The sequence below is a fragment of the Gavialis gangeticus genome, unplaced genomic scaffold (assembly GCF_001723915.1).
Source record: "Gavialis gangeticus isolate Ggan-Ray unplaced genomic scaffold, GavGan_comp1, whole genome shotgun sequence".
Taxonomy (NCBI): domain Eukaryota; kingdom Metazoa; phylum Chordata; order Crocodylia; family Gavialidae; genus Gavialis; species Gavialis gangeticus.
The window spans coordinates 10905169-10913584 of NW_017729012.1; the positions used below are offsets into that span (position 1 = coordinate 10905169).

The 8416-nt window shown below is 65.6% G+C and overlaps 1 protein-coding gene across 1 annotated transcript in view; it reads left to right on the top strand.

The window, feature by feature from the left end:
* Positions 1-3656, top strand: part of FLOT2 (flotillin 2) — a 32347-nt gene extending 28691 nt beyond the window's left edge. The window contains exons 9-13 of the mRNA XM_019511248.1: positions 3-101; positions 906-1120; positions 1256-1439; positions 1589-1738; positions 2045-3656. Of these exons, the coding sequence (XP_019366793.1) occupies positions 3-101; positions 906-1120; positions 1256-1439; positions 1589-1738; positions 2045-2083 (687 nt within the window). The 3' untranslated portion in view covers positions 2084-3656. The remainder of the gene's footprint in view (positions 1-2; positions 102-905; positions 1121-1255; positions 1440-1588; positions 1739-2044) is intronic.
* Positions 3657-8416: the final 4760 nt, after the last annotated feature.

Here is an 8416-nt window from a genome sequence, read left to right on the forward strand (position 1 = left end):
AGATGCTGGATGTCAAGTTCATGTCGGACACCAAGGTGGCTGACTCCAAGCGTGCTTTCGAGCTGCAGAAAGCTGCCTTCAGCCAGGAGGTCAACGTCAAGGTGAGGGGCTGCCCTGCCCTGCTGTGCTTCTGGGATCCATGCCTGGGCTGTACCATGGGGATTCCCAGGCTTCTGGGCTGTACTGGTTTCCACCCTCCTCTCCTCTCCCTGCTCCTTGTGTCGGGGGGTTTTCAGCCTCCTGCAGAGGTGCTGGGTGCAGCCTGGGCTGGGGATGGGACTGGGCTGTGCCAATGCTCCTGCTGGCACCAATCCCTCAGGGTCCCGGCTGCAGGGTCTTGCCCCTGTGCTCAGGCTCGGCCTCACACTGCACTGGAAGGGATTTTCCCCTTGCTCAGGCTGGTCCGGACTGCGGGGGGTTGCTTTCCTCTGCAGCGGGTACTTGGTCTTGAGCTGGGGTGCCTGCAGCATCCATGAACCCCCTGGCAGGACCAGGATGTTGGTGGCAGAGGCCTCCCTGCTTTCCCGAGGGAAGGGGCAGGAGCGATTCCTGGGGCTGTCGGGTGACTGTCGTGTTGCTCAGAGCCTGGGCAATGGAGTTTGTCTGGGCTGGTTTGGATGGGGCTGATTCTGCCTCAGGCAAGGGCTGGACTGGATGTGACCCCCTGCAGCTCCCTGACAGCCCCACGACTCTGTGATGCTCTGATGTTGGGAAGCGCTTGCTCCTGTCCTGCACCTTTTCTGGTCCTGTGGTGGGAGCATGGGTTTGTCCTGGCTCCAGGCTTGACCCTGGCTCTCTGAGGGGTTCCTTATTCCCCGTGCCCAGGGGCTGCAGCGGGAGGGCGGTGAGGGGACCGGGCACCTGGGCTGGTAGTGACGGCTCCGCTCCCTGGCTTTGGCCCACAGACAGCGGAGTCGCAGCTGGCCTACGAGCTGCAGGGCGCCCGGGAGCAGCAGAAGATCCGGCAGGAGGAGATCGAGATCGAGGTGGTGCAGCGCCGGAAACAGATCGACGTCGAGGAGAAGGAGATTGTGCGCATGGACAAGGAGCTCATCGCTACCGTCCGTCGGCCGGCTGAAGCCGAGGCCTTCCGCATGCAGCAGATCGCTGAGGGCGATAAGTAAGTGCCGGGGTCCAGCCAAGAACCCTGGGGACCCTCCCAAAGCTGCTCTGTGAGCTGCAGGCCTGGTGCTGTCCCCCGCTCCCATCTGGGGGCCGTGCAGCGTCGTGCTCAGCTGGGGCCGTTGCCTTGCAGGGTGAAGCAGGTGATGATCGCGCAGGCAGAAGCTGAAAGGATCCGGAAGATCGGGGAGGCGGAGGCTGCCGTCATCGAGGCCATCGGCAAGGCCGACGCCGAGAAGATGAAGCTGAAGGCTGAGGCCTTGCAGCAGTACGGGGAGGCTGCCAAGATGGCGCTGGTGCTGGATGCGCTGCCACAGGTGAGCCGGGGGCCAGGGTGGGTCTAGGGTCCGTGGTCTGCCCGGGTGAGCAGGTGGCAGGCCGGGGCGGGCGAGCACCACCTCTGCGTCCACCGGGCCCTGTCCCTCGCTGCCATCACTCATCCTGGCGCCTGCCCTCTGACTCTCAGATCGCCTCCAAAGTGGCAGCTCCCCTGGCCAAGGTGGAGGAGATCGTGATCCTGAGCGGAGATGGCAGTAAGGTGACGACGGAGCTGAGCCGCCTGCTGGCTGAGATCCCTGCCTCCGTGCACGCCCTCACCGGAGTCGACCTGGCCAAGGTGCGTCCCACCGCCACTTCCATGCCTGCTTTTTTCAACCCCCAACACAGCCCCACCGGCCTCTCCTGTCCCTGAGGCCAGGAGTGTTTGGATGTCTGGGAGCTCCCAGACCCTTTGCTTCTGCTGCGTTGCACTGGGGGGTGGGCTGGGGGGGCCCCCCTGCTCTTGCCCCTCTGCATGTGACTGTCAGCGTCCTGGGCGCAGCCTGCCCAGGCTGGGCGTCATGGCTGGGGTGGGCACCGCTGGCTCCCCCTGTGTCTGCTCCCTATGGCGCCACCCCTGATGGCCTCTCTTGCCCTCTTGCAGATCCCCCTGATCCAGAAAGCCACCGGGGCCCAGGCGTGAGCCCGGCCGGGCCGGCGGGCGGTGACGGCGCCCGCGCCGCACTCTGATATCCACTGCCTCGGACACTCGGGAACCCTTTCCTACCAGAGACGGTCGGAGTCCCCGTTTCAGCTCTGGTGCCTTATTTTGTAGGACCAGGAGGATGCATGTTCCCTTCCGCTGGGGGTGGGTTTTGTAATGGGCCCTGTCTCTCGTCGTGTTCGTCCTGAGCGGAGCCACCCCGCCACTACCCCGGCAGCTTGTGTGGTCGTGCCATCTCGGTGCCTTGCAGTTCTCTGTCTTCTGGCAGCTGGGGGCTGAGGGGGGCAGCCTGGCCTGGGCTGTGCAGGCTGCTTCCCAGAGCCGGCCCCGCAGCCTTCTTGGAGCTGCTGGATGAGAACGTTAAGGCCCCCCGCCCCATCCTCCCCCTGCCTTCCACAAACCGCTGTCTCTGTTACCCTGGTGTATGATGTGAACGTGTGACCCCTCTGCCCTGCACTGCTTTCGGCTCCCCCGGTGCTGCACTGGTCTCCCGAGGCAGAGCAGGGCCCCACCCAACCGTATCAGACCCTTGCCTGCCTGTGCCTGACAGGTCTCAGGGTGCTGCCTGAGTTCAGGGCGCCAGGGGCAGGAGCCATGTGCTCCGGGGCAGCTGCTTCCCCAGCGGGGCTTTCCAGATATCAAGGGGGCAGGAGCTCCTGGGGGCTGGGGCTGTGCAGCAGGCAAGCATCGCTGGCAGCCAGAGAGGGATCGACTCCTCCCCAGGAGCAGGGTGGCTCCAGGGCGGAGGGGCACCCTGCCCTCAGGAAGCCGACTGTGGCAGCTGGCCTCACCCACCTGCTGCTCTCAGCGCCGGGCCCTGCTGGCAGGGGACCGCCTGTGCGTTGTGGAGGGAAAGTAGCTGTAGTGTAGACAGGGCTCTAGGGCCTCCGGCTGGGGTTTGTGTTGGTAGAGATGTGACACTAGTTGAGGGTGTGGGTGGAGGCGAGGGGCCTGGGCCTCTGAATGGGGTGTCCCCTCCCTCCCCGGCTGCTTTGAGGGCAGTCCCAGCCTGTAGCAGAGGTGCTCCCTGCCCCCTCCCTTCTTAGCCCTGGGCTGGCCCCTGCTCTTGCAGCGCCCGTGGCAGTGCTCTGTGCTGGCCGTGGGTTCCAGACCTTGGCTACCCATGGCCTAGCACAGAGACAGGTGCGTGGGCAAGACTGGAACTGGGGGTCCCGGGTGCTGTGAAACATGGCTGCATGGCGGCCTTCCCTTCCCTGCGGCCATGTGCTGCGCTGACCCCATGTCCTGTCCTGGCCCCTCTCCCCTGCCGGCCTGTCTGTCTTCTCCCCGTGGGCCCTACCCACTCTGCCTGTGCCACGGGGTCACATCTCGCTGTCTGTGCTGTTGTGCCAATCCTGGATGTATGCGTCTGCCTTGGCCCTGTCTGTCCAGGCCAGGAGATGCCACTAGGGGCGCGGGGCAGGGAGGCTACAGCCCGTAATGCTGGGCCCAGAGCCTGTTGTTCTGCGAGTGGTGGGCTTCACTGCAGCCCCTTGTGCCTGCACGTGGCCTGCTGCCCAGTGCCGCTGGTGGGCCTGCTGCTCCCCTCCCTCTGGGGTGCTGCACTGTGTTGTCTGCAGCCCCAGCCCTGCCCCTGCAGGCTCTCCCCCCTGGGCAGGGCAGCGGGGGGACCCGGAGCAGCTGCTGGCTCTGGGGCTCGGGCAGGGCTGGCTTCCCCCTCCCCAGGGGGGTAGGTGGGGAGGAGCTGGGGTTGCAGGGAGGGGCGGCTTTGCTGGCTTGTGCTGCTGCTGCGCATACTGGAGCCCCCCCGCATGTCCGTCATGCATGACTGTGCTCACCCCTCCCTGTGCCATGGGCTCCGGGCCCCGTTCCGAGCTATATGAGAATAAAGGGGCATTGTGCCCTCGCTGCACCGGCTCTCGTGGTCTGTGTCCTCGCTCCCGGCCTCCTGCCACCAGGAGGGTCCGGCTGGCGTTGGCCCAGTGCTACCCCCTGCGCTCCCTGCGCTGTGGTCGGCTCTGTCCCAGCCACATTCAACGGGGTAGTGCAGCCACAGCGTGTGGCACGGGCAGGTGGGGGCTGGTGCCCAGTCTGCCTGGCGGCATCCCCCCCACCCACAGCCCGTGGCCAACAGGGCCTGGCCTCTGGTGCTCCCACAGCCAGCAGCAATGCCCTGGCACCTGCAGGTTGACACGGGGCCAGCTGGAATCATCCCTGGCATTGCTCCCAACTCTGCCCAGGCATCCAGCCCCAGCCGGGCCTCACTTCCCGGCATGGCAGCTCCCAACGACCGTGTGTCCTAAGTCTGTCTCACAGCCCCTTCCCCAGTGCAGCCGCAGCCTGGGGCTGGCTGGGGGTAGAGGCTGTGGCTGGCACTGCCTGGGGCATTGCTGTGCACTGCCCACGTCCCAGCTGTGCTCCTGGGACCCATGCTGGAGCCCAGCCTTGGGGCAATGGGACCAGCCAGCATCACCCACACCTGCTTCTTCAGGTCTGCCTGGCCGTGGCCACCGCTGGACCCTACTACCCACAGGCAGTGCATCCTGGAAGTGCCCCAGGGAGCATGTAGGCTGGGACCCACGCCCAGAGTAACTGCATTGCACCAAGTGCCCCCGGGCCAGAGGATGCAACCCAGCCATGCCCGGTGCCCCACAAGTGCAGACTGTGCCCAGCCCAGCAGTAGCTGCTGGAGACCTGGGCCAGCACTCGTGCTGGCTGCCTACGTGCTGGCCCCCCAAGTCTGTGTGGAGACAGGGCTCCAAGCAGCTGAGCTGCCCCTGACCAGGCTTGCTGCGCCCCTGCCCTCCCACTGCCCAGGGCTCATGGCAGCTGGGGGAGCCTGTGGCGGGGGGCATATGGGACAGGTTGGGGCTGCGGGTGCAGGCTGTTGCTCTGGGGCTGCCTGTGAGCATTGGTGCAGCAACCCGGTTTTTGCCTGCCAGGCCCCTGTCCTCCCCTCCCCACCGTGGCCCTGGACGGCCCGTGCACGTTACCCAGCAGCTGCACCCCCCAGATAGCGCGCTCTTCCCCCGCCCCGCGTGCTCGGCCAGGGATGGGAGCTGCTGGCTCCTTATCTATGAGCAGACACGCAGGCTGGGGTATGGGGACAGCCCCCAGGTTTGGCTACCCCACACCTCCTGCCTGCCTTGGGGCCTGCTTCCTGGGCTGTGGGGCAGGCTCCTGGCCTGGGCTTTAGCAGGTGTCTGCTGCCTTGCCTTTGCCCAGGGTCCCAGCCCCTCCAGACTGAGCAAGGGCAGTTCTGGGACCTGCAAGAGGAGCTTGGGGTGGGAAGCTAAGGTGTCTGGTACCCTCTGCTCCCTGGGGCTGGTGCCCTCCTCCCCTGCTGCAGGCTGCAGCCAGGCCAGGACAGGCAGAGGGAGGCGAATGGCTCTCCTCAGGTGTTGGGGGCAGCAGCAATCCCAGGCGAAGGAGCCGCAGCAACCACCCAACGGCAGGCCCATGGGTGCTGGGAGCCACGTGCCAGCCAGTGCCCTGGGCCGTGGAGCTGGGGCAGCCCAGCCAGGTCCATGTCTCTGGCCTGGAAGAACCTGGCTGGTCCCACAGCCTGTGCTGAGCCGGGGGCTCCGTGTCGGTGTCACTGCTGCTCCCCGTCTGCGCACCCAGATACCCGTGGCCGTGTCCCACCTGTCCCGGCCTGGGGTAGGGCTCTGGGTGCACCTCCTCCCTCAGCCCTGGGCCGTGGCGCCTGGTGCAGCGTGTGGTCTGCACGGGCTCGGGGGCTGACGCCTGGTCGCTTCCCCAGGGCCACAACACAGATGCCCCTGTGACATGATGCTGGCCTGGTCCCCAGGCTAGGAGTTGGGGGCTGTAGCAGCCCTGGTAGGGTGCGGCGGCTCTGCCAGGTGCCTGGGCTGGACCCCTGATAGGCCAGCGGCTGCGGCTTATCAGTGTCACCCGGTCCCCCCAGCCCTTATCACGGGGCCCTGGACCACGGCTTCCAGGAACTCGGTGCCTCCCTCCCCGCCGGCAGCACAAACAAGCCCCCCAGGCACGGCACACGTGTCACGGGACTCATCGTGCAGACGTGTAGCCCCACGTCTGTCAGGCAGACAACACCCCTGGCTCTGGCTCTGTGAGCCCCACGCACAGCTGCTTGCGCGCACGCACACACGCCATAGAAGCCTGCACATACACATACACGCACGTGCAATACCAGCCTGCATACGCACAGTGAAGCTGTGTTTGCACATGCACCTATCATAGCAGCCTGCATATGCATGTGCACACACACGCATGCTATAGTATCCTTCACATGCACAGTGCAACTGTGTTCATATGTGCACATACACACATCATAGCTGTCAGCACACATACAGTGCAGCTGAGTTCCTGTGCGCACACATGCACATGCCATAGCATCCTGTACATGCATGGTGCAGCTGTGTTCATATGTGCACGCACGTCATAGTGCAGCCATGTTCATGTGTGCGCACACATCACAGCCCGCACACACACACAGCAGCTGTGTCCATATGTGTACACACACACACACGTTATAGCATCTTGCACACACACAGTGCGGCTCTATTCATATGTGCACACACAACAGCCGCTTGCACACACAAAGAGCAGCTGTGTTTACACATGTACACACACGTGTGTGTATGCACACACTGTAACAGTCTGCACATGCACAGACCAATTGTGTTCTTTGCCCTATATGCACACATACACGTGTGTGCTGGGCTTTGGCTGGCGTTGCCAGTGCCAGGCTGCTTTCCTCCATGGTGCCCCACGGGCAGCAGGAATCCCTGGAAGACCTCACCCCTGCGGGCAGCACGCAGGTGTGGGCACATCTGGCGCGGCTCTTTGGGGCCCGGTCTCCTCTGCGGCTCTGGGCTGGGGTGGCTGCCATGTAGTTGAGCCCCTGCCCGGGTGTCCCAGCTGGACCCGCTCGCCCTGTGCCTCTGGCCACCCTACTCCCGCAGGTGACCCCCGCAGCAGGGCCTGGCTGCTCCATGTCTCCCCGCTGAGGCTGGGGGCTGTGTCTGTGTCCGTATCCATGCCATGGGGCAGCGTGCAGCAGCCCCCTGCCCCTGCAGCTTGCTGGATGGAGCACCGGGGCCTGGTCCGGCCAGGCTGGTCCTGCAGGGCTCCAGTCTGTGTTTGGCACCATTGCCCTGTGGCTGCCACGTCCGTGGGGCACCGTGGAGCCCTGGGCAGGGGGGCAGGACACAGAGCTTTGCAGAGCCTGGCCCGTGACAAGGAGCCCCCAGTCCAAAATGCTTCTCTGGGGCATGGGGAGGACGGGAGGGGGCCAGGGGCTTTTCTGCTCCCAGTCTCCAGGGCCCTTCCCTGCATGCGCTTGCCGTGCGTGGGGCTGACACCAGGCCGACCTGGGTTTGCCGGGTGGACCACAACACGGGCAACATGTACAATGGGGCTTCAGCCCCAGGGCGGCTGCAACAGGCCTTTCCCAGGGCGAGGGTGCCTGCAGGGCTATGCGGGAGCTGGGGGTCTCCCTGGGCTGCTGCTCGGGGATGGGGGGCAGTGCGTTTGCCCTGGGCAGAGGCAGGTCCTGGCCCCAGATGGGCAATGGGGACCTGGGACACTTCTGCCTCTGCCACTGCCTGCCTGCACTGCCCTTGGGCGGTGGGACAGCCCTAGCTGCGCTGCGCCAGGCCAGGCGGAAAGGGGTTAAAAGGGAAGGTCTCGATGCCAGCGATCCTTGATATGCAAACGAGGCTGCGGGAGCAATTATAAGCAGCTGGGCTGGAGCCGCCAGCTCTGGAGGGGGACCAGGATGCGCACCCCCCCTCACCCAGACAGCCAGGCCAGGCCAGGCCAGGCCAAGTAAGTATGGGGCCCCATGGGGAAGGGGCTTGTGCCCCCGTGGTTTCAGCTGGGGTGCACCAATGGCACCCTGCAGACACACTGGGGCTCCCCAGGGCACGGCTGGCCTCGGCTTCCAGCCAGGAGGGTGGGAAGCTCCGGGGTGGCCGGGGCTGGAGCACCCGGAGCAGCTCGTGGGGTCCCTCCCGCAGCTTTGTCTGCACTGCCCCGCGGCCCCACAGCCACGGGCCTGGTGCCCTGCCCAGGGTGGGCATTGCCACTGGCTCAGGGCAGCCCCAGCCCTGCCTGGCACCCCACTAACGCCGCTTTCCCCTGGCCCCCAGGTGTGACCAGCGCGGCAGCAGGCAGCCCGGCACGCGCGGGGGGCTCTGGGCAGGATATCATCGTATACTGTAAGTCGGCTATGAGATACTACAGTATAGATGATGTACTACCCCGGCCTCTCCTCTCCTCGGCACCCAGCGCAGCCCATGTCGTCCCAGGGGTGGCAGGAGCAGGGGCGTAGGCAGCGGGCGTCGGGGGAGGGGGTGGTGCGGG